Genomic DNA, 24,956 nt, shown 5'->3' with positions numbered 1-24,956 from the left:
GAGTGAAATCACATGGTAGTTGTCTTTCTTTGACTGACTTATTTCACTTAGCATTATACTCTCTAGCTCCATCCACATTGTTGTAAATAGTAAGATTCTGTTCTTTTTGATGGCTGAATAATATTCTGATGTGTGTAGGTGTGTGTGTGTACACCTTCTTTATCCATTCATCTGTTGATGGACAATTGGCCTGTTTCCATAATTTGGCTACTGTAAATAATGCTGCAGTAAACATGGGGATGCATGTGTTTCTTTGAATTAGTTGGGTAAAATGAAGTTTTTTTGGTAAATACCCAGTAGTGAGATTACTGGATTGTAGAGTAGCCCTATTTTTAACTTTCTGAGGAAACTTTATATTGTTTTTCATAGTGATTCCACCAGTTTGAATTCCTACCAACTCCTACATCCTTGCCAACTCTTGTTGTTTCTTGTATTTTTGATTTTAGCCATTTTGACAGGTGTGAGGTGACATCTCATTGTGGTCTTGATTTGTATTTCCCTGATGATGAGGGATGTTGAACATTTTTTCATGTGTCTGTTGGCAATCTGTATGTCTTCTGCCTATTTTTAAATTGGATTTTCTTTTGTGTGTGTATTGAGTTATATCAGTTCTTTATTTTGGATACTAATCCTTTATCAGATATGCCATTTGCAAACATTTTAACCCATTCCATAGGTTTCCTTTTAGCTTTGTTGATGGTTTTCTTTGCCATGCAGGAACTTTTTATTTTGATGTAGTCCTAGTAGTTTATTTTTGCTTTTTGTTTCCTGTGCCTTAGGAGACATAAACAATGTTGCTATGGCCAATATCAGAGAAATTATTGCTTGTGCTCTTTGCAAGGATTTTTATGGTTTCAAGTCTCACATTTAGGTGTTTAATTCATTTTGAGTTTATTTTTGTGTATGGTATAAGAAATTGGCTCAGTTACATTCTTTTGCATGTAGCTGTCCAGTTTTCTCACTATTTGTCAAAGAGACTCTTTTTCCCATTGGATTTTCTTTCCTGCTTTGTTGAAGACTAATTGACCGTATAATTGTGGTTTTATTTCTGGATTTTCTACTCTGTTCCATTGATCTATGTACCTATTTTTGTGCCAGTACCATACTGTTTTGATTACTACAGCTTTGCAATATAAATTGAAGTCTGGAATTGTGATACTTCCAGTTTTGTTTTCTTTTTTCTTTTTCAAGATTACTTTGGCTATTCAGGGTCTTTTGTGGCTCCATACAAATTTTAGGATTGTTAGTTCTATGAAACATGCCATTGGTATTTTGATAGGGATAGTATTAAATGTATAGATTGTTTTGGGTGGTATAGACATTTTAATAATATCTGTTCTTCCAACCCATGGGCATGGAATGTCTTTCCATTTCTTTGTATCATGTTGAATTTCTTTCATCAGTGTTTTTTAAAAAAGATTTTATTTATTTATATTTATTTATTTATTTGAAAGAGAGAGAGAGATAAAAAAGATTTTATTTATTTATTTATTTATTTATTTATTTATTTATTTATTTAAAAGAGAGAAGGAGAGAAAGAGAATGAACAGAGGGAGAGGGAGAAGCAGACTCCCTGCTGAGCAGGAAGCCCAACATGGAGCTCAATCCCAGAACCCTGGGATCATGACCTGAGCTGAAGAATGATGCTTAACTGACTGAGTGACCCAGGTGCCCTCATCAGTGTTTATATTATAGTTTTCAGAGTACAGGTCTTCCACCTCTTTTTCACCTAACTTTATCCTAGATATTTTATTGTTTTTGGTGCAATTGTAAATGGAGTGGTTTTCTTTTCTTTTTTCTTTTTTTTGTATACTTTTTTATTGGAGTTTGATGGAGTGTTTTTTTTTTTAAATTTCTCTTTCTGCTGCATCATTATTGGCATATAGGAATGCAACAGATTTCTACGCATTGATTCTGTAGTTATGACTTTACTGAATCATTTATCAGTTCTAGTAGTTTTTTGGTGGAGTCTTTTGAGTTTTCTTTCTTTTTTTGGGGGGGTTTTCTTTATAGAGTATCATGTCATCTGCAAATAGTGAAAGTTTTTCTTCTTCCTTCGTGATTTGAGTGCCTTTTATGTCTTTCTGTTATCTGATTGCTGAGGCTAAGACTTCCAGTACTATGCTAAATAGTAATAGTGAGAGTGCACATCCCTATCTTGTTCTTGACCTCTCAGTTTTTCCCCATCAAGGTTGATGTTAGTGGTGGATTTTTCATAGATAGCCTTTATTATGTCAAGGTATGTTTCCTGTAGACCTACTTTGTTGAGAGTTTTTGTCATGAATAGATGTTGTACTTTTCAAATGCTTTTTCTGCGTCTATTGATCATATGGTTCTTATCCTTTCTTTTATTAATGTGGTATATCATGTTGATTGATTTATGAGTATTGAACCACCCTTGCATCCCAAGAATAAATCACACTTGATTGTAGTGTATGCTTTTTAAAATGTGTTGTTGGATACGGTTTACTAGTTTTTGTTGAAGGTTTTTCCATCTATGTTCATCAGAGATATCAGCCTGTAGTTCTCTGTTTTTTTTTTTTTTTTTTTTTTTCTTTGTGGTGTCTTTATCTGGTTTTGATATGGCCTCATAGAATGAATTTGGAAGTTTTCCTTCATTTTCTATGTTTTAGAATAGTTTGAGAAGAATAGGTATAACTCTTTTAATATTTGGTAAAATTTGCCTGTGAAAGCAAATTTGGTCCTGGAGTTGTTTGTTGGAAGTGTTTTGATTACTGATTACATTTTGTTACTGTTAATTGGTCTGTTCAAATTTTCTATTCTTCCTGCTTAAGTTTGGTAGATTTTATGTTTCTAGGAATTTATCCATTTCTTCTGGATTGTCTAATTTGTTGGCATTTAATTTTTCATAATATTCTGTTACAATTGTCTGAATTTCTGTGCTGTTGGTTGTTACTTCTCTTTGATTTGTGATTTGAGTCCTCTCTCTTTCTCTCTCTCTTTCTCTCTCTTTTTAAAGGTCTGGCTAGTGGTTAATCATATTTGTTGATCTTGAAAAGAACCAGCTCCTAGTTTTGTTGATCTGTTCTATTGTTTTATTTATTTATTTATTTATTTTAGTTTCCATATCATTTATTTATGCCCTGATCTTTATTATTTCCTTCCTTCTGCTGGCATTTGGTTTTGTTTGTTCTTTTCTAGCTCCCTTTTAGGTGTAAGGTTAGGTTGTTTGAGATTTTTCATGTTTCTTGAGATAGGCCTGTATGGCTATAAAATTCCCTCTTAGAATGCTTTTTGCTGCATCCTTAAGATTTTGGACCATTGTGTTTTCATTTTCATGTGTTTCCATGTACTTATTAACTTCTTTGATTTCCTGGTTGATCCATTCATTGTTTAGTAGCATGTTATTTACTCCATGTATTTGTGCCAGATTTTTTCTTACGGTTGATTTCTAGTTTCATACCATTGTGGTCAGGAAACATAATAGTATGACTGATATTTTTGAATTGGTTGAGATTTGTTTTGTGGGACTAATATGTGATCCATTCTGAAGGATGTTACATGTGTAATTGAGAAGAATGTGTATTCTGCTGTTTTAGGATGGAATGTTCTGAATATATCTGTTAAATCCATCTGGCCCAGTGTGTCATTGAAAGCCATCATTTCCTTGTTGATTTTCTGTTTGGATGATCTGTCCATTGATATAAGTGAGATATAAAGTGCCCTACTATTGTTATATTAATATCAATTATTTCCTTTATGTTTGTTATTGTTGTATAGATTTGGGTGCTCCCATGTTGGGTACATAAATATTTACAATTGCTATGTCTTCTTGTTGGATTGCCCCCTTTATTATTATATCATGTCTTTCCTTCTTTGTCTCTTGTTACAGTCTTTGTTTTAAAGTCTATTTTGTCTGATGTAAGTATTACTATCCTGGCTTTCTTTTGACATCCATTTGCGTGGCAAAATCCTTTAAGTATAGGCTATCAGCGTTACAAACTAGTGATTCAGCATTTTTTCTTTCCTTCACTCTGCTGGGTGTCTCGCAGTTCCCTGGCTAGGTGGGGTGGGCTTAGTCATAGACAGAAGTAGCATGTCATCATGCTAATCCTGCCCTACCATCCCTGTGTTTCTGTAGTCTCAAAGGGTCTTTATAGGGATATCCCCCTTTGATCCTAGATCTATCCATGCCCTACATCTTAATACTCTAATCAAAGGATGAGTAGACAGGAATTTCAGGGTTCTGGCACTTTTAGGGAAAATTATTTACTACTGAGATGTGTATAGGCTCTTGCCCTTTCTTTCTTTCTTTTTTTTTTTTTTTAGATTTTATTTATTTATTCATGAGAGAGAAAGAGACAGAGAGAGAGAGAGAGAGAGAGAGAGGCAGAGACACAGGCAGAGGGAGAAGCAGGCTCCATGCAAGGAGCCTGATGTGGGACTCGATCCCTGGTCTGCAGGATCAGGCCCTAGACTGAAGGCGGCGCTAAACCGCTGAGCCACCCGGGCTGCCCTCTTGCCCTTTCTTAATTTGTTCAAGATTTCACTATATTTCTTTCTTTGTAATTTGGGGTACTGACAAGTTTCCTTGAGTATAATGGTTTTATTTTTTATTTTTTATTTTTATTTATTTATTTTTTTTTAAAGCACTTGTTAGCATTTAATGAACCTCCCCCTATGTGGCTTCAAGCTACTAGAACGCAGGCGCCCCCCACACCCTTTATCTTCTCCTCAGCTCTTCTACTGAAGAATTTGGCCTTCACGATGACAGGCTGTTTTGGGAGCTTTCCCTTTCCCAAAACTTTGTAGTAGCCCGATCGCACCACATCGATAATAGGAGCAGCTCCAGTCTTGTTTTTGGCAGCATTTACCCGTGTCTGCTCACTGACTAAGGTCCACAGTTTATCAAGGTTGACAGTTGGGCAGAAGCTCTGGTTCCTCTTTAAGTGGTAATGTCTCATACCGACTTTTCCGAAGTAACCTGGGTGATATTTGTCGAAGTTGATCCTGTGATGATGCATGCCACCAGCATTACCCCGGCCTCCTGGGTGCTTCCGGTGTTTGCCGATGCGGCCGTGGCCATGGCTCACGTGGCCCCGAAGTTTCCGGGTCTTCCTCAGTCTGGATGGCATGTTGGCGGCCCAGAGGAAAAAGGGGGGTATAATGGTTTTAACTTAATTTTTTTCTCTTCTATTAGTTTTGATGGAAGGAAGTGATATAAACATTCATTTACTCTACCATATAGTATAAGAAATCCTATGAGTTGGTAGGATGATGATGATAATTCTCTTAGAGATCTTTATAGGATACAGAGATAAGGAAGCATTACTTATTTCTGTTATGGTGTGTGTGTGTGTGTGTGTGTGTGTGTGATATAGAGAGGATTGTTTGAGTTGAAGTTGAATGATGAATAAGTATTTGTCAAGTGGCTGTTGGAGAGGGGCACTTTAGGCAGAGGGAGCAGAGTGAATAAAAGTTTAGGGGCATAAACCAGTATGATCCATTCAGAGAATTTCAAATTGTCTAGCATGGATGGCGTACAGGGAAGAGGAGGATCAAAGGGGGTGAGAAAGCTAGAGACATGGGACAGACCAAATTGCCTTCAGTCATTCAGTGAAATCTGAATTTTATTGTGTCAAAATGGAGAATCATTGAAAGTTTCAAGCAGGGATTTAGTGTAACATTATCTTATTTTATATAGATCACTTAAGGAATAATTTGAAGGATGAATTGGAGGTTGTCAAAAGCCAGAAGGGAGACCAGTTAGGGTATCATTATGAAGTCTAAATCAGTTTAAAGAGGGTATGAGAGCGGCCTGGGTAGCTCAGCAGTTTAGCGCTGCCTTCAGCCCAGGGCCTGATCCTGGAGACCCGGGATCGAGTCCCATGTCAGACTCCCTGCATGGAGCCTGCTTCTCCCTTTGCCTGTGTCTCTGCCTCTCTCTCTCTCTCCCTCTGTGTCTCTCATTAATAAATAAATAAAATCTTTAAAAAAAATAAAGAGGGTATGAACTGAGGAAGTAGTAATGGAAATGGAGAAGACATGGACAATACAAGAGGAGTTAGGGCAATAGAAGCAATATGATTTTTTTTTTCACTAATATGGTATGAAGAGAGAGGCAGAGTGAAAGAAAAATATTCTAGGATGATGTTCATGGTTCTGGGTTGGGTGTGCAGCTGTATGATGGTCATTAATCTAGATCAGAACTGAAGTGATGGCAGCAGATTTTGGGTAAAAGATCATAATTTCAGTTTTGAGGTGCCTGTCAGATGGCCCAGTGGTCAATTTGGGAGCTCTGAAGCTTAGGTGAGAGACCTGTACTGTAGAATCTGAGGTTCTAAGTTGAACGGAAAGAGATTACTTAGACAAAGCAATATAACGTGAGCAATGAGTAGGATGTAAGGAATTGAACTTTAGGGTAAGACCCCTTCTTAACAGGAAGTAGTAGATAAGCTGGAGCCAGCAAAAGATATTGGGAAAGAATGCCAGAAGGGTAGAAAGTGGTGTTTTAAAGCCAGAGGAGAAAGCCTTTTATGTCTTATAGAGAGAATACTGACCAGGTGGGAGAAATAGTTAAATAGGGTTAGTAGATATATAGGCAGAATTCCTGGGGAAAAATTTTAAAAGTAGTGGTAAAATAGTGAATTTGGTTGGTTAAATTGAAAGATTCTGGCACAGACTTTTAAAAACTCTGTTAAAGGAATATGGAAAAGTGGAAATATGGAGGCGAGGAAGGACCTGAAGTTTTTAAAAAAGTTATATACTCTTGGTTTCCCAAGTGTATTGATAGATACATAGGAAAAGGAATATAGTGTTTTCAAAGACTTTAGTCTCATTTTCTTTATTCTGGTAAGCAGGCTGTTATTTATTTCTAGCTAATCAGAGAATATAGAAGAAATGGGGTTTTTTTAGCTTCAAAATGAGGTTGATAAGAATTTTACTTTTTTCACTATTCTTTCTGTTCTCTGCCTTTCAAAAATAACATACCTTAGGGGACTTCATATATATTTGAGCTGTCTTATAATATGGAGTGGAACCAACCCACAGGCCCACTGGATTTACAGCAACAAAAGCCACTGTCACTTTCAAGGTGTATATGAAGGGCATGTTACTTCTGCCCTGGTTGCTTAAACTTGATGCCTTATAGCTGAAGGTTATTCTTATTCTGGGTGATTCAATGAAAGCTTGTCTGAGGTCTCATGTATTAGATTATCTTCTTAGATTTCAATTGGGCTAATTTAGTTCTTTGGCTTTTTAAATAATATGTAGGTAACCTTCATGCTGGGCTTATATGAGATGGGATCTCACAGTGTTTCAGTTCTGTTATAATTTTTATAGGTACAAAATGTCCTTAAGTTGAAAGGCATTGCTATATAGGATAACCATGGGGCATTTCTGTCCTTTCTCCTTAGCTGCAATTTTGAAAATGTGTGCCATTGTGAAATATAGGGTGAGCTTTTAGTGTGAACTGGCATTTAAAAAAATAACATGAAAGATGTATTATCAGGAGAGGGGTAGTGAGGTCTTCATGTAAAATTTTTATATACAATGTTACTTTGCAGTTAAGTTAGAAGTTGAATTATAACTTTTTGCTTTTTTATTTTTTTTTAAATTTTGGAGGGAGATTAAACTTGACTAGCCATTCACAGTAAGAGGGACATAGCATAAGACCTAAATATAAGTAAAATGTTTTCCTTTGTTTTACTTCACATTAGTTAAGGCAATATTTTGACTTTTAAAAAAAGATTTATTTATTCATGAGACACACACACACACACACACACACAGAGAAAGAGAGAGAGGCAGAGATGTAGGCAGAGGAAGAAGCAGGCTCCATGCAGGGATCCCGATGTGGGATTCGATCCCAGGACCTAGCAGGATCATGCCCTGAGTCAAAGGTAGGTGCTCAACTGCTGAGCCACCCAGGTGTCCCTCTTTTGGCCTTTTAAAACCATTTTTGCAGCCCTCATCTAGGTTGTGTGTGCAGGGAAGTTTTATTTTGGTTAGTATGGCTAGAGTAAGCAATTATTTCAATTTAATTTAATTTTGCTTGGGTGTTCTCATAAAGAATCCATAAAACTCATAATTTTTTTGAGGAAGCACTCAATTTGATAATTTTTCAAAGAATGTCAATAAGATTATAGAGGTTTATTAAAGAGAACTTCAGATGCTTAAAGTTTGAATTATAACATGCTAAACATACTTACTTTTTAAGTTTGAAATATAAATTGTCTTGTTCTGTTGAAACCCAGAGTTCTTGGAAGCTAAGGAAATAAAAAGTGCACACTCTTAAGGATCCCAAATGTAGTGCATTTAACAACTGTAGATCTAACCCTGGAGCATACCATTAATTAATTAATTAATTAATTATTTATATATATTTTAAAGATTTTATTTATTTATTCATGAGAGAGAATGAGAGAGAGAGAGAGAGAGAGAGAGAGGCAGAGACACAGGTAGAGGGAGAAGCAGGCTCCATGCAGGGAGCCGGATGTGGGACTCAAAACTCAATCCCAGGTCTCCAGGATCAGGCCCTTGGCTGAAGGTGGCGCTAAACCGCTAAGCCACCTGGGTTGCCCAGAGCATACCTTTTATGCACCACTCTGGAATTGATTTCAAAGGGCTCAAGATCCTTTATGAGGTTGTAGTGGATTAGGATTTTTTTCTGGGGTATTTAGGCATGTTGCTTTTCTAATTAATGCCCATGTAGGACATATGCCTTAGAATTTAAGTTAAGAGATTCAATAAAATGAGGCACCAGAGGGAAACTTTATTTTAAACTCTTTTGTTATGGGAACAAAGAGTGAAAGCATTCTTGAATAATAATTAAAGCTCTATAGGTAAAGAGATATGTTTATCCTAAATGTAGACTAGTGGACTTTGTTCTCCTACTGAAAAGGGGATAGTAATATCAACTAATATTTGTTGAGCACTTGCTAGGTGTCAATTATTGGCTAAATTATGTCTTTTATATGAATTTTCCTTAATCTTTAAGATCCCTTTGAGGAGGGTACTCTTACTATTCTCATTTTACAGATGAGGAAACTGATATTTAGGAAGATTGAATAACTTGTCTAAAGTCACCAATGAGCAGAGAACAGAACCTAGATTCTCACGTAGGCAGTCTAGGTTTAGCCAGTGCTCTTAATTTCTGAGATCCAGTAGTGAGGACATGCAGGAGAATTTAAGAAATTTTGCAGCTGGAGCACCTGGGTGGTTCAGTTGGTTGAGCGTCTGACTCTTGATCTCAGCTCTTCATCTCAGGGTCTTGAGTTTGAGCCCTGCATTGGGCTCCATGCTGGATGTGGAGCTCACTTAAAAAAAATATCCCATAGCAGACAGTGGGGGACAGCCGGGTGTCTCACACTAGCTGCTGCATGTTTTCCTGCTGAGAGGCTAAGTGAAGCTGAAACCTAGCCCTCCTTCTGCTGTGCAAACTATGGGCCTTCCTTTTTTTTTTTTAGAGAGGGAGAGAGTTGGATAGGGGCAGATGGAGAGAGATAGAGAGAGACTCTTTTTTATTAATTTTTTAAAATTTATTTATGATAGTCACACACACACACACACACACAGAGAGAGAGAGAGAGAGAGGCAGAGACACAGGCAGAGGGAGGAGCAGGCTCCATGCACCGGGAGCCCGACGTGGGACTCGATCTCGGGTCTCCAGAATCGTGCCCTGGGCCAAAGGCAGGCGCCAAACCGCTGCGCCACCCAGGGATCCCTGGGCCTTCCTGTTAACACCTGCAGGGCTGTCTGCCCAGAGGGTGGCATCTTTTTCTAAATCATTTGCCCAGAAGAGGATATTTTTCTCATTTATTGAAAGGCAAATCTTAATTCTATATTCCTTGTCTGAGTACTACCACATATATTTCCATTCATTCCCAACAGTCCTTTGACTCTGACCTGCTCTTCCTAGTCCGGTTGTTCCCTTGGTGGTCACATTATATCCACCTTTGTGGTGACAACTCTAAAATTTATATTTTCATCCTAGACTTCTTTCTCAAATTTTGCTCTTATATATCTAACTGCCTACTTAACATCTTCACTTGGATGTGTCATATGCATCTCAAATTTCTCATGTCTCAAATTGGACTCATCCTTTTCCTAGGAGGACCTGCAGCCATGTCCACCGTAGTTAATGGCAACTCCAGTCTTCCAGTTGCTGCAGACTGAAAAACTTAAAGACATCTTGAATTTTTTTCCCTATGTCCAGTCTGTCAGGAATTACTATGGGCTCAAGTGACAAAATATATCTACAAACTGATCACTTCTGTCCACTTCCCCTACACTTATCCAGGTCTAAGTTACTGCAGGAGCCTAATGACGAGGTTCCTGCTTCTACTCTTGCCCCTCATATTTCATTTTATTGGTCAGAGTGATCCTTCCAAAATATAAATCAGGTCATGTTTCTGTAGTGGTGAAACCTCTGTTGTATTTTCCATGTAGTTCAACAGGATCTATAGCCACCCACCTTCAACTGCATTATCTTTCTGATCACCCTTACTATGTATTTTGTAGCTCATTCTACCCACATACACTGGCCTCCTTGCTGTTTTGCTAATAAGCCAGCACTCTCCTGCCTCAAGCTTTTTGCTCTAGCTGTTATCTCTGCCTGGAGGGCTCTGCTTCCAGGTATCTGCTTGGCTAATTTCCTCACCACTTCAACTCTGCTCAAATGCCCTCAGTGAAGATAATCTTGATCTTATTTAATATTGCAGTCTGCTCTCCATGTCTCTTCCCCTGAATCCTGCTTATTCTGTTCTACTTTTTCTTTTTTTCTCATATATATGTCATTTTCTAATGTACTAATCATTTTCTTTTTATTATATTTATTGTTTATGGTCTCCCCTAATCTCTGACTGGTGTAAAGTAGAAACTCAATAAATATAAGTTGAATGAATGAATAAATGAATGATGGCCTGTAGTCTAGGGGAACCTCTGATCTCACACAATTGCTGTTATAGCTGATGAAAAGGCTAGGTAGAAGAGCTTATACTTATTTTCCATCTCCAAATAAATGTGCGGAAAGTATTTGTAAAGTGTAGGAAGAACATCTGAAAAGAAAGAACCCAACTATTTCTTCATCATATATATTGGGCAATTGTTTGATTTTGTTGACCCTCAGAAACTGAGCTCCTTTTGTGTACCAAGTAAGTAAAGATGTCTGTAATTCTTTCTTGGTGGGCCAAATAAGCCAGAAATGATGACATTGGAACTATGGAGGTGGGATGGGGTGGCGAGGGAGGTGGTCTTGGAAAACAGGTCTGTAGGGATGCCTGGTGGCTCAGCGGTTGAGCATCTGCCTTCAGCTCAGGTTTTGATCCTGGGTCTGGGATCACGTCCCACCTCGGGCTCCCTATGAAGAGCCTGCTTCTCCCTCTGCGTGTGTCTCTGACTCTCTCTCTGTGTCTCTCATGAATAAATAAATAAAATCTTAAAAAAAACCCAAAACAGGTGTATATAGAAATTGTAGTGGAGATTTTTTATTATAGTTGTCCTCTTTCCATTTTATTTTACTCTAGCCAAGATAGTTGTATAAAATCAACTGTGATATTATTGTGCAGCAAATCCCTTGTGTCCCATTTCCATTTCTTTATTTAAACTTGTGTATTTGTGTGTATATATATATTTTTTTGTCATAAAAATACATATAATGTCACTTAACATTTGGTTCCAATCCTTCACCTTATTCCTCACTACATATGCTAAACTTTCTGAAAGGGAGGAGGGCTGATAAGGGAAAATGAGGCTTACAGAGTTTTGCTATGCACTCAAGATAAATTTTTTAAAAAAATTTGCTTATATATATAGAGAGAGAATGCACAAGGGAGTAAGGGAGGGGCAGAGGGAGAGAGAGACAAGTAGACTCCATGCTGAGTGAGGAGCCTGATGCAGGGCTTGACTGCACAATCCTGAGATCATGACCTGAGCTGAAATCAAGAGTTGGTTGCTTAACCAACTGAGCCATCCAGGCACCCTGATAGATTTTTTAAAAAATATTTTATTTATTTATTTGAGAGAGAGACAGAGAGAGAGAAAGAGAGAAAGAGCATGAGCTGGGGGAGGAGCAGAGGGAGATGAAGAAACAGGCTCTCATGGGCTCTATCTCAGGACCCTGGGATCTGAGCCAACCACGCACCCCTCAAGATAAATTTTTAATGACAAAATAAATACTCTCTTTTATGACATTATTTCAAGATTAAGAAACCTTTGACTAGTTGCTCACCATTTTTTTTCTGATATTTTAGAAGTGTAAAGTATTAGATAAGATTAATATTTGTGATGATGGTTGCATTTGACACCTTATAAAAAATATCTCCTTTGTATTTCACTAAATAGAGTTACACTAAATGAGATCTCATGAAGTCCAAAGATACTTCGGTGGGAGGCTTGTTGACATGATTAAAACATCTTAAACTTGAGGAAAAGAAACCTATTTGCAGATAAAACCATAAAAGTGTGTGAGTGTGTTACTGTTATGACAATAACTAGCACATAGAAAAATAATGTTAAAAATTACTGTGCATTGTAATTATACAGAGGAAAATCACACGGGAAAAGGTCACTAATTAATAAATAATAATAAATATAGCTACCTAAAAAGACACAAATACAGTATCATAGATAGCAATAAATCCTGAATTGAATATTTCTGTTGTATTTTTTGAATATTTGAGATTTTATTTATTTATTTTCTTCTGAATATAATATTGAATGTTCACAAATAATTTTAATGAAAGTAGAAAAATAAACATATAGTGAATATACACTTTTGTATAGGATTTTGTATATATTTGGATGAAGGGAAAAGAGATAGGAAAAGAGAAGTGGTATTGTTGCAGAAGCTTATCATGTGAAGAATTTTCCTGCTACAAATTAAAAAAAAATGGTTACAGTAACATAGTAAGATGATACATTTTGAAATTTTAAACACTTTGATACTTTTGAAAATTTCAAGAAGTCTTTTTTTTTTTTTAAAGATTTTATTTATTTATTAATGAGAGACGCAGAGAGAGGCGGAGACATAGGCAGAGGGAGAAGCAGGCTCCCTGTGGGGAACCTGATGTGTGACTCGATCCTAGAACTCTGGGATCACTCCTTGAGCGGAAGGCAGATGCCAACTACTGAGCCACTTAGGCATCTTAAGAAGTGGAACAACTGATGATTTTTTACCCTACCTCAGGGTCGATTGTGTCTTAGAAGATTGAGGAAACAAGGAAAGAAGTAAATCTGATTAGTAAGAACTTGGTGACATGGAAAGGTAGAAAGTTTGGGCAGGCTTGTTTTTAACATTGGTAGTGAGCTGAGTGAAGGTATAAATGGAGGCCCACAGGTATAAATGGAGGTTTGGATTTAGAATTCTTAGATTCCTTGAAGTTTCTTATGAGAATGAGGTGGTGAATGGGAAACTCGTTCTTGCCCTGATTTTTGGTCTGCCCCCTCTCCTTCCACTTCTGGCTCTGCTTTGCATTTAAGAGGCCTCAAGCATAAAAGAAACATTCAATTCAGGATTTATTGCTATCTATGATATTATATTTTTTTTGTGTCTTTTTAGGTATCTATATTTATTATTATTTATTAATTATTGACCTTTTCCCATGTGATTTTCTCTGCATAATTACAATGCAGGGTATATATTAACATGATTAAAACACTTTATTTTATTTTATTTTTTTTTGATTAAAACACTTTGAACTTGAGGAAAAGAAACCTATTTGCAGATAAAACCATAAAAGCTTGTGGGTGTGTTAGTGTGACAATGATTAGGGCATAGAAAAATCATGCAAGTGGACAGTCCAGCCTGCACATACAAACTCCATTAAACTCATAATTTTTGGGGGGAAGCTGCTTCTGGGCTACCTCTCAAGTGTAAGGATGGGCATGTTGAGTTGTTTATTTTTGTAGAATGGATTCTAGGAACAGGCTGGCATAGGTCCTGAAAGTAGGTTTGGGCTGCTTGAGCAGAGAGGTGGGGGTACCAGATGCCTTGAGCATATCAGGAAGGGTATGTCTGGGTTCTGGGAGGACACATTACCTTGGTCCCATGGACTCTTCCAAAACATGAGGATCTGGGTAGGGCAGCTCTTGTCCAGGTCTGTAGACAGTACTGGTTTGGGAGAAAGTGACTGTATTATTATAGAGGTGACAATTGTAAATAAAGCATTGTTAGACACAGTTACACATGTGTCATTGATGTTAAGCAAATTTCAGATTTTTCAGATTAAAGGTAAATATGATTTTAAGGGACTGTATATGACCAAAGGGAAATTTGATGAATCAAAAATGAAGAAAGAAGATAGTCAGCTGAGCCTCAGATTTACTACTTTTTCTTTTTTCTTATTTATTTATTTATTTATTTATTTATTTATTTATTTATTTATTTTTACTTTTTCTTTTAAAAAAAATTTATTTATTTATTTGTGAGAGACATGGAGAGACAGAGACATAGGCAGAGGGAAAAGCAGGCTTCGTGTGGGGAGCCTAATGCAGGACTTGATGATTGACATATTTAAGTGCTTCATAAATAATCATTTAACAATAACATCAATGGCCCCACATCATAGTGTTTTTGTGTGACAAGCACAAATTTGAAAAGAATATGGATTAAGATGGGAAAAGGGACATATTACTTAAGACAAATAAAAGAGAATAGCTGAAACTAGGAAAAATAATTTTGGGAAGGCTAAAGCAATTCTCATTTGTTAGAGTTGGAAGGAATGCTGACGGAAAGAAAAAGGAACTTCCAAAGTTATAGACTGAGAGAAAGAGAAATAAAAAAAATAAGGAAGGGCTATGTCCTCTGCGTGAGTCAGATGATATGAGATTAACAACTGACAGATCATACGTATAAGTTATGATACTACAATGTCACATTGGCAAGGTGGAACAGCACTGAAACAGGGAATTGAATTAAGTGGAAGAGGCAGGTATGTTAGAATTTGTATTAAATATAAATACTTAAATGCTGGTCTTGTCTGATATCTTTGAAACTCTATGTGAAAATGATCATAGTAGTTGCCTGTGGGAGAGAAATTAGATGGCCAGAGGACAAGGATAGGAGAGAAACTTGTTTTTAACCAACTATATATGTTGTTGAACTTTGTATTACTTAATAAAATTTTTAATTAATTAAAAAAGAATTGAAACTCTAGATGATGAAAATAAAGGAGTTAGTCTGTTTAAATTAGTTGAGTTATGTATCTTTTGAAAAAGGTATCCCTTAATTCTAAGATGATCTGCAAATGTGATCACAGAACTGGGGGTCATTCAGAAATAACAGACCTATTAGAAAGCAAGAGAAGAATAAATATCCTTATTTTTCAAAAGAGGTGAAAAGGTGGTCTCTAAAATTAGACTGGACATCTAGGCACCAAACTGTAGGAAAACTGAAGGATTAAAATGTAAATAAATTGCATGGCTTCTCTAGGAGTGAGTTATGTCAAACTAGATTTTTTAAAAATTGAATTCTTAAATAGGAAGGAAAGGGTGTCTTTATTTCAGTAAAACATTAAAAAAATCCTTATGTGTTTTTTTAGAAGATGAAAAAATGGGTTATTTCACAAAAATAATTAACTGATTAAAAAATCATATCTACAGTGTTTATTACTTGATCATCATGTATCTGAAAAGATATTTCTAGTGGTATCAAAATAAGTTTTCATACCTGGCTTTCACTTGTCCAGTGGTTTAACTGGAGACTATAAAATTCATACTGAATGATTAATGGGTAAATAGAAAACTGGGAGGAGGTGTTAACATGTTGGATTTTCTAATATCAACTTTTGATTGGTGGGAACAAAAGTCCATATTCTACAGGATGAAATGTCAGGAGGAAAAAAAATTCTGCACTTAAGGGCAAATAAATATTAATTGTCCAAATATATGATGGGGAGATTTGGGTTTATAGTAATCCTTGTAAAAAAGAATCGAACTTAGTTGAAAAGTGGGTACAAAGAGATTAATTAGGTAAGTATGATGACTCTGACATGGAATTTAACAGTCTCAGAATAACCTGTCACCTTTCAAACTGTTACAAAGTTAATTTTTTTAAAAAACTAGATATTTGGTATTAGGGACTTTTCTGTCGAAACCATATTGTAGATGATTAGATTTCCAAGCCATCTCATAAGAACATGTCAACTTATGTAGAAGGGTTACAGCTTTCCTGAGAGGAGCCTGAACTTCAGGATTTGGAGAGAGGGGGATCATGTGTTACAGTTAGGAGGAGTAGGTGGAAAAATTTTCTCTTTAATTTTTTTTTTTTTAAGATTTTATATATTCACAAGAAGCACAGAGAGGGATAGAGAGAGAGAGGCAGAGACACAGGCAGAAGGAGAAACAGGCTCCACACAGAGAGCCCGATATGGGACTCGATCCCCAGTCTCCAGGATCACACCCTGGCCCAAAGGCAGCACTAAACCACTGAGCCACCCAGGCTGCTCCTTAGTGTTTGAGAGGGAATGGCTACCCCAAGGCAAATTTTGGAAATGGTGAAGCTTTCCATTGACCTCTGTGTGCATCTCTCTGATCTAGCATTCTACTGCCATGATATGACTGATACAATGTGGTTTGTACTATAATAGTGACATATATGGGTATCAGATGGAGAGTAATGAGCTAGTTTGTATTAATGTATGATTGAATTATGTGTACTCCATGACCTCAGAGTTAGCTGCATTTAACAATGAAATGCTTGTTAAATTAAATGAATTTAAAATTGATATGAGTTCAGTTTCATGCAGGGAAATAAAGTAGAATAAAGGAAATTCAGGTATTGTGGATAAGATAGTGTGGGGAGAAGGGAAAGATCCACATGGTTGCATTTGCTCCACCTTAAGAACTCTCCCTGAAGACATATATTACTGCTGTCAAGTGATTTGTTGCCCTCCCTTTGAATCTGAAAACTTGACTGGGATTTTAATCCAGTCTTTTTGTCTGCAAACCTTTTCCACTTTATAAAATAGTCTCTATTGGAGAAAAGTCCAAAAGTGGCAGATTTCAATTCAACATATGGAGGAACTTTATACAAGTAAATCCTATGGCACCTGGATGTCTCAGTCAGTTAAATGTCTGCCTTTGGCTCAGGTCGTGATTCCAGGGTCTTGGGGTCCACTGCTTGGTGGGAAGTCTGCTTGTTCTTCTCCCTGTGCCCCCCTCTCTCTCTCATTCGTGTGCTCTCTCAAATAAAAAAAAAAAGTAATCCCAGAATCTAATTGTATAGTGAGCATCTCATTATTTCTATTCATCTAAGTCCAGTACATTGTTGAGATGAAGGATGTTGTAGGAGTCATCCTTGAATTGTTTGGGAAGTACTCCCTAACTCTTGAGATTTTATGGATTATAAAATGCAAGTACCTGGGGATTCCTGGGTGGCTCAGTGGTTTAGCACTTGCCTTTGGCCCAGGGCACGATCCTGGAGTCCCGGGATCGAGTCCCGCATTGGGCTCCCAGCATGGAGCCTGCTTCTCCCTCTGCCTGTGTCCCTGCCTCTCTCTCTCTCTCTCTCTCTCTCTCTCTATCTCTCTCTCTATGTCTATTATGAACAAATAAATAAAATCTTTAAAAAATGCGAATACCCTAGATTACAATACCAACAACCTAGTAGGATTTTTATTTTGGATTCACATTGTGGTATTGCTATAAGGATTTGGTGACAATTTGTAAGACTTTGACCTTGCTTTAACTTCATTTGCAAAATTCTGCAGCTTTCTGGCTATTACTGCCCTGATCTCCAATCAATCAGGATTACTGAACAGGAGAGATCCAAAAGATTTTTATAAGAAACAGCATTTATTCAAAGAAGAATAATTACATATAGCCAAGTTTCTTTAAGGACTTGTTGCTTTATTATTTTATCATTTTGCCATGAAAAAAATGAACTCAACAACTTTCTTTACTTAATGTGTATTAAAGACATAATAAGAGATCTAGAAGATCTTGGCTGAATTAGGTTTGTCTTTTATCACTGGGTTGAAAAACATTCTTCTAGCAGGATTATATATGATGTGGATAATTTTTATTCTTAATTTTTTATTTTCCTCCAAATTCTGTTGCTCAATGTAGCTTTGAAAATCAATTGTGAATGGATTTCTGTGAAAGAACATGTTTCTAAAGGCTATGAAAGTCCACTTAGATCTTATTTTAGTTCACAACAGTGTCCTCTACTTTTTGTCCCTGATAGGAAAGAACAAAAGCAATGTCAGTAATCTTGACTTGATTTATATGTAGGATAGTACCTGTCATGAGGGGTAACAAATGAACTCCTTTGTGAGTACTCATTTGATAGAACTGTATGGTTATGGAGACTGAAGGACATACTTTATTATATATATTGGCTCTGGGCTATGCAGAAGGGTCACCATGGGAATATCCTATTTGTCAATTTAGATTTGCTTCTGTTAGAGGGAATCAAAGTGGTAGGTGAAATGATTGGAAAAAGCTAAAACCAAAACCATAACCAAGCCAATCTAAAACAAGACATTTCAATCCTAGAAATGCGTTTGAGAGAAACCATTTGGCAATAGTGATGGAACCTTTCTTGAAACATAACTTCTATATTTAAGATCAGTAGCTGAGAAAAGAGATTATGTTTCTACTTTTAGGAAGGAAATAAAACCAGTGAAAAGGGAAGAGAAACAAGATAATAAAGGCGTAAATCATAGGGCTTTGTATCTTATTCATATATATGTGTTTTAAAATTATGATTTTTTTTTAAAGAATGTCAACCATATTTATACATGGGTGGTTAGAATGCATAATAGTTATGCTTTCATATCTATGTTTTACTTGCATAAAAGGATATTTGTGCCTGGGTTGGGGTTTTGCCAGGTGCTGGGGCCTGGGAGGGGGGTGATGGGAAGCACTATTCTTACTGACTCATATGCAGCAGAATAGGAGCAATTGATCATTTATAAGCAGATTTCTCTTCTTAATGATTAATAAGCTGTATCACCTTAGACAATTCACCCAACTTCTCTTGATCCCAGGTTCCTTACATGTAAAAACTGGAGATTAAAACCCGTGATTTTTAAAATTAAGTTTTAAATTTTAGTTCCAGTATAGTTAACATACCGTGTTATATTAGTTTTAAGTGTACAGTATAGTGATTCAAGAATTGTAAACATTGCTCAGTGCTCATCACAGTAAGTGTACTCTTAATCCTCTTTACCTATTTTACCCATCATCTCACCCACCTCCCCTCTGATATGCTTTATTTTATTTTCTTACATTTCATTTCATTTTATTTTTTTTAAAGATTTTATTTATTTATTCATGAGAGACACAGAGAGAGGCAGAGACATAGGCAGAGGGAGAAGCAGGCTCCCTGCAGGGAACCTGATGCGGGACTCCATCCTGGGATCTCAGGATCACACCCTGAGCCAAAGGCAGACACTCAACCACTGAGTCACCCAGGTACCCAGATATGCTTTATTTTAAATGAGTACCCTTAGTTAAAGTTATTTCTTCAACAGGAACATTTTTTACTTGAAGCATATTTCAGAATACTTCATATATTTTTATATCAGAATAAGAGTAATTTATACTTCCATTTGAAAAGGAATTCAAGCAATATTTTTTCACTTAGTACAATTTGAATATTTTTTTTCCAAGGCAAAAATGTCTTTAAAAATTAAAGGAATTGTAAGCACTTTGTATGAGTGGCTTGTGGTAGAATTAAGGACAGACTAAAAACAGGACACACAGGATAGTCTGGAAGGGGGCAAAGAGGCCCTGAACAGGCCTTTTGGGTTGTGTGTAGAAATGTGTTACATTTCAGAAAGCATATTCTGTCTCTGAAATCAAATGTGCTGGTGGGTTTTATATAAAATTCTAGACATTTATAGTACAGTTGACCCTTGAACAATGCGGGGATTCAGGGCATTGACATTCCCCCTCCCTGCACAATTAAGAATTGGTATATAATTTGCCTCTGTTTAAAAAAAAATTATGAGAGTGCCTGGGTTACTTAGCTGGTTAAATGTCCAGCTCTTGATTTCAGCACAGATCATGATCAGGGTCATGAGATTGAGCTCTGTGTTGGGCTCTGTGCTGGGTGTGGAGGCTGCTTAGGATTCTTTCTGCCCCTCCCTCTCTCTGCCTACCTCCCTCAAAAAAACCCAAATAAACAAATTTGTTATTAATCTAAGAATTAGAGTTCACCAAAATAAGAGTTAATGAGGATGGTTTTTTAGTTATAGGATGGTTTCATGTGTATGTCTCTCTGCATGCGTGTCAAGTGTACAGTGTGGAAAGGCTTTGGTGAAGCACTGATCTTTCCACTTCCACATACACATGGTGATCATGATTATTTTTGGAATACACACAATAACATATTTATGGATCTATGGAAGGATCCACTAGAGTAGGAGAGGTTGATGAGCCAAGAGATGCTGATTTTATGGAACTAGGCCAATGGGTGTTGAAAAAGTCTAGGAGGACAATGGGAATAGACTCTCAGGGGGAATGTTTGGGAGGGAATATGGGCCCTACCCTGAGACTCTGGTATCCTTGGGGTTGGAGGCAAGGGTATAGAAAAAAGAAAAATCCTCTCTCCTAGAATCAGTGGGATTGAAAGGAGTTTTGAACAGATTGATTCTGGAGAAGAGAAACACCATGAAAATGTGTACTTATTCTTTGCTTCTTTTTTTCCCTTTTCCCTCATTTGTACTTGTGATAATGTTTAATGTATAAAGTAGGTATGGCAACAGGTTCATAACAATAACCGATAATAAAATAAAACAATGATAACAATATACTGTAATAGATATTATGTGATATGATCTCTCTCTTTTCTTCAAAATATCTCCTTGGACTCCATCTTTATCTTGAGATGAAATGAAGTGAGGTGAATAACCCAGGCGTTGTGATGTAGCATGAGCTTCTTTTTACTTTCTGATGATAAGGTAGAAGAAAAATCATCTGTTTCTGGACTGGATCACGATTGACTGTGGGTAACTGAAGCCACAGAAAGGAAAACATGTAGATAAGGGGGGACTACTGAAGTACTTCCTAATTATTTTTGTTTTAGTTTCCATGGGTGCCATAAGGAATATCTGAATATTTTCTAGGGGAAGAATCTTATGTTCTCTTACCTGCAAGTATAGGAAACTATAGAAGAAAGTGGGTAATGTCAGGGTGCCTGGGTGGCTCAGTGGTTGAGTGTCTGCCTTTGGCTCAGGTGATGAGTCCAGGGTCCTGGGACTGGGTCTCACATGGAGCTCCCTGCATGGAGCCTACTTCTCCCTCTACCTGTGTCTCTGCCTCTCTCTCTCTCTCTGTCTCTCATGAACAAATAAATAAAATCTTAAAAAAAAATAGGTAATATCTAAGTAGGAAGGTTTTTGCATTGATAATAACACATATTTCTATAGACTTAAAATTTTTTTAACAGACTAAGATACATGTTTCTTACTGCTTATCTCTGTGGGCCTTTAGTAAATGCTTGACTGTGAATAAGTTAATACACATTTGTGGGCTTGATGGGCGATAGTTTTTATGGCCAATTTGTTATTTTGACTTATGATATAAATGCCACAAATGGTCATTTGAATTATTTGTGTATTCTTATGTAAATATCTCACTGATTTTAAGATTAATGGTAATACCTTAAAGATGGCTAGTCATTCTTTTCTTATTTTGTCTTGCCTGTATAGCAATCTCTTTTCTCTTTTTATAATAACTATGACAATTTAAATTAGTCTATTTTCTGTATAGGAAAGTAAATTGCCCCTAGCTTTCTTCTTCAATCAAAACACTCAAGCAGTTCCCCAAACAAATAGAGATGTATCACGTTTTCCAAAGTCCTACTTGGCTCCTCATCTGAGTTATCATTAATAAGAACAAGCAAAATATGAGCGCTGGCTGCCTCAGTGCTATGATTTCTTAGAAGTCAGAGGACTTGCATGCTGTAAGTTATGTCTCACCAACCTGGCTGTTTTTTTTATTTAAGACTCCTGAACAGATGCAAACCCACCCTGGGTTATTATTTTAGTTATGAACATACTAGCATAGATTACTTTGTTAGAGGATCTAAGCCTAGACCACACGAGCTTGGAAAACACCTAGGGAATATCTCATTTCTCTGTTGGTAGACTTGTCACCCTGGTCCTCTGAGGGTTACAGTCGATATCAGGAAGAGGTGCTGAATACAAATTTCATGCACTCTATAATTTTCATTAGCGCTTCCCTTTAGAAAGTATTTTTTTTTATTAATAAGTGTCTCTTTGTTTTTGTGCACAGGCAGCATGTCAGCTGAAACACCAATCACACTGAATATTGATCCTCAGGATCTGCAGGTCCAAACATTTACTGTAGAGAAGCTACTGGAGCCGCTCATAATCCAGGTATTAAGACCATGGAAATGAAAAATGGGAAAAGTAGATAGCAAATCAAGGGAAGATTTGATCTTTATAGAGTGAATATGTCATCTAAAATTGCTTTTTAAAATGCTGTTCAAATATAAAAAGTATATATTTAGTAGTAATAAAATATTTTGGAAAGTACCCCTTCTCCCCTCTGATTCTATTTTAAAAGCAATAGCCATGGTGTCACTGGGTAGCTCAGTTGGTTAAGCATCCAATTCTTGATTTTGGCTCAGGTAATCATTTCTAGGGGTTGTGAGACTGAGCCCTATGGGGGTCCATGCTCAGTGTGGAGTCTACTTGTCTCTCTCCCTCCCTTCCACTTGTGCTCTCTCAAATAAATAAATAAAATCTTAAAAAAAGTAACAGCATAAAAATATATACATACAACTTTCAAAGTAACTTTATATGAAATCTCTTGTTTTATAGTCATGAAAACTGAATGAGGTAGGCAGCATGGTTAAAACCATCTTTATAATAGATGAGGAAATTGAGCCTAGAGAATTTCAATGACTTGTCCCAAGGCACATGGTGGCTCATTTGTCAAATAGGAAATTATTTTTAAAATACCAAAATGTATGAGAAAAATAGCTCTTTAAGACACTGTGTGATGAAGTCTTTCATAAAGTCAGTAATCCTTTTATGATATACATCATGATTTTCTGACTTATTATGCAAGTGCAGATTTTATTTATTGGAGTTCTTAAAGCAGAGCTTGAAAAAACTTATATTATGCTATAGATTTAAATATTTGTCCTTAACCTAAAATTTGTAAAGGAACTTCCCTTTAGGAAGTTTACCACACATTATACCTCCTAAGAAAAATTAACTTATTTTCTTTTATTCAAGTATAATTAACATACAATGTTACATTAGTTTCAGGTATACAATATGATTCAACAATTCTGCACATTTCTCAGTGCTCATCGAGATAAGTGTACTCTTAATTCCCTTTATCTATTTCGCCCCATCCCCCACCATGTTCCCTCTGGCAACCACCAGTTTATTCTCTGAATTTATATGTCTGGTTTTTTGTTTGTTCATTCATTTGTTTTGTTTCTTAAATTCCACATTTAAGTGAAATCATATGTAACTTGTCTTTCTCTGACTGGACATATTTCACTTAGCATTATACCTTCTAAGTCCATCCATGTTGTTGCAAATGGCAAGATTTCATTCTTTTTAAATGGCTAATAGTCCATCATATATATATGTATACACATGTATTCATACACATATATATCTTCTTTATCCATATATCTATTGATGGACATTTGGGCTGTTTCCATAATTTGGCTAATGCAAGATGATGCTGCAATAAATATGGGGGTGCATATATTTTTTGAATTACTGTTTTTGTATTTTTTGGGTAAATATCTAGTAGTGGAATTCCTGGATCATATGGTAATCCTATTTTTAATTTTTTGAGGAAACTTCATACTGTCTTCCACAGTGGCTGCACCAGTTTGCATTCCCACTAACAGTGCATGAAGGTTCCTTTTTCTCTGCATTCTTGCCAACACTTGTTGTCTTTTGTGTTTTTGATTTTAGCCATTCAGAGAGGTGTGAGGTATTATCTCGTGGTTTTGATTTGCATTTCCTTGATAATGAGTGATGTTGAGCATCTTTTCATATGTCTATTGGCCATCTGTCTGTCTTCTTTGGAAAAATGTTTATTCATGTCCTCTACCCATTTTATAATTGGATTTTTTTTTTTTTTTTTGGTGTTGAGTTGTATAAGATCTCTATACATTTTAGATAGTAACCCTTTATTGGATATATAATTTGCAAATATCTTCTCCCATTCAGTAGTTTGCCTTTTTGTTTTGTTGATGGTGTTCTTTGCTTTGCAAAAGTTTTTTATTTTGGCACTGTTCCAATAGTTTAATTTTGCTTTTGAGTCCATTGCCTTAGGAGACATATCTAGAAAAATATTTCTACAGCTAACGTAGAAGAAATTACTGGCTGAATTTTCTTCTAGGAATTTTATGGCTTAAGACCTCATATTTAGGTCTTTAATCCATTTTGAGTTTATTATTGTGTTGTGTAAGAAAGTGGTCAAAGATCATTATTTTGCATGTAGCTGTCCAGTTTTCCCAGCACCATTTGTTAAAGAGACTGTCTTTTCCCCATTGTATATTCTTGCCTCCTTTGTCATAGATTGACCATTAATAAGTGCGGGTTTATTTCTGAATTCTACTCTGTTCCATTGATTTAGGTGTCTGTTTTTGTGTCGGTACCATACTGTTTGGATTACTGTTGTACTTTATCTTGAAATCTGGTATTGTGATGTGTCTAGTTTTGTTCTTTTTCAAGATTGCTTGGACTATTTGGGGCCTTCTGTGGTTTTATACCAATTTTGGGATTATTTATTTTAGATGTGAAACATGTTGCTGGTATTTTGATAGGGATTACATTAAACCTGTACGTTGTTTTGGGTAGTATTGGTAGTATTCTATGAGCGTGGGATATCTTTCCGTTTGTTGGGTCTTCTTCAATTTCCTTCATCAGTGTTTTATAAGTTTTGAGGTAGAGTTCTTTCACCTTGCTGATTAAGTTTATTCATATGTATTTTTTTCTTTTAGGTGTATTTGTAAATGAGATTGTTAGATTACCCTTTTTCTAAGGCTT

The 24,956-nt window shown here is 36.3% G+C and overlaps 2 protein-coding genes across 8 annotated transcripts in view; one reads left to right on the top strand and one right to left on the bottom strand.

Moving 5' to 3' along the window:
- The window catches only part of CTNNA3 (catenin alpha 3), a 1,688,099-nt gene that overhangs the window by 25,112 nt on the left and 1,638,031 nt on the right, over positions 1-24,956 (top strand). For all 7 annotated transcript variants that reach the window (XM_077894689.1, XM_077894690.1, XM_077894691.1 and 4 more), the window contains exon 2: positions 22,204-22,307. In XM_077894689.1, coding sequence (XP_077750815.1) covers positions 22,209-22,307 — 99 coding nt within the window. In that variant the 5' untranslated portion in view covers positions 22,204-22,208. The remainder of the gene's footprint in view (positions 1-22,203; positions 22,308-24,956) is intronic.
- LOC144312257 (large ribosomal subunit protein uL15) lies at positions 4,612-5,118 on the bottom strand. The gene has a single exon (XM_077894687.1). It carries the CDS (start codon positions 5,094-5,096, stop codon positions 4,650-4,652), a length of 447 nt encoding a protein of 148 aa, XP_077750813.1. The 5' UTR covers positions 5,097-5,118; the 3' UTR covers positions 4,612-4,649.

Source organism: Canis aureus, chromosome 4, assembly GCF_053574225.1.
Source record: "Canis aureus isolate CA01 chromosome 4, VMU_Caureus_v.1.0, whole genome shotgun sequence".
Classification (NCBI taxonomy): domain Eukaryota; kingdom Metazoa; phylum Chordata; class Mammalia; order Carnivora; family Canidae; genus Canis; species Canis aureus.
Note: the sequence above shows the minus strand (reverse complement) of the source record. Positions and strands in the feature narration are given on the sequence as shown.

Bases quoted from the DNA above. Each gene is read 5' to 3' on its own strand.
- LOC144312257 (XM_077894687.1), bottom strand. From the start codon at position 5,096: ATGCCATCCAGACTGAGGAAGACCCGGAAACTTCGGGGCCACGTGAGC.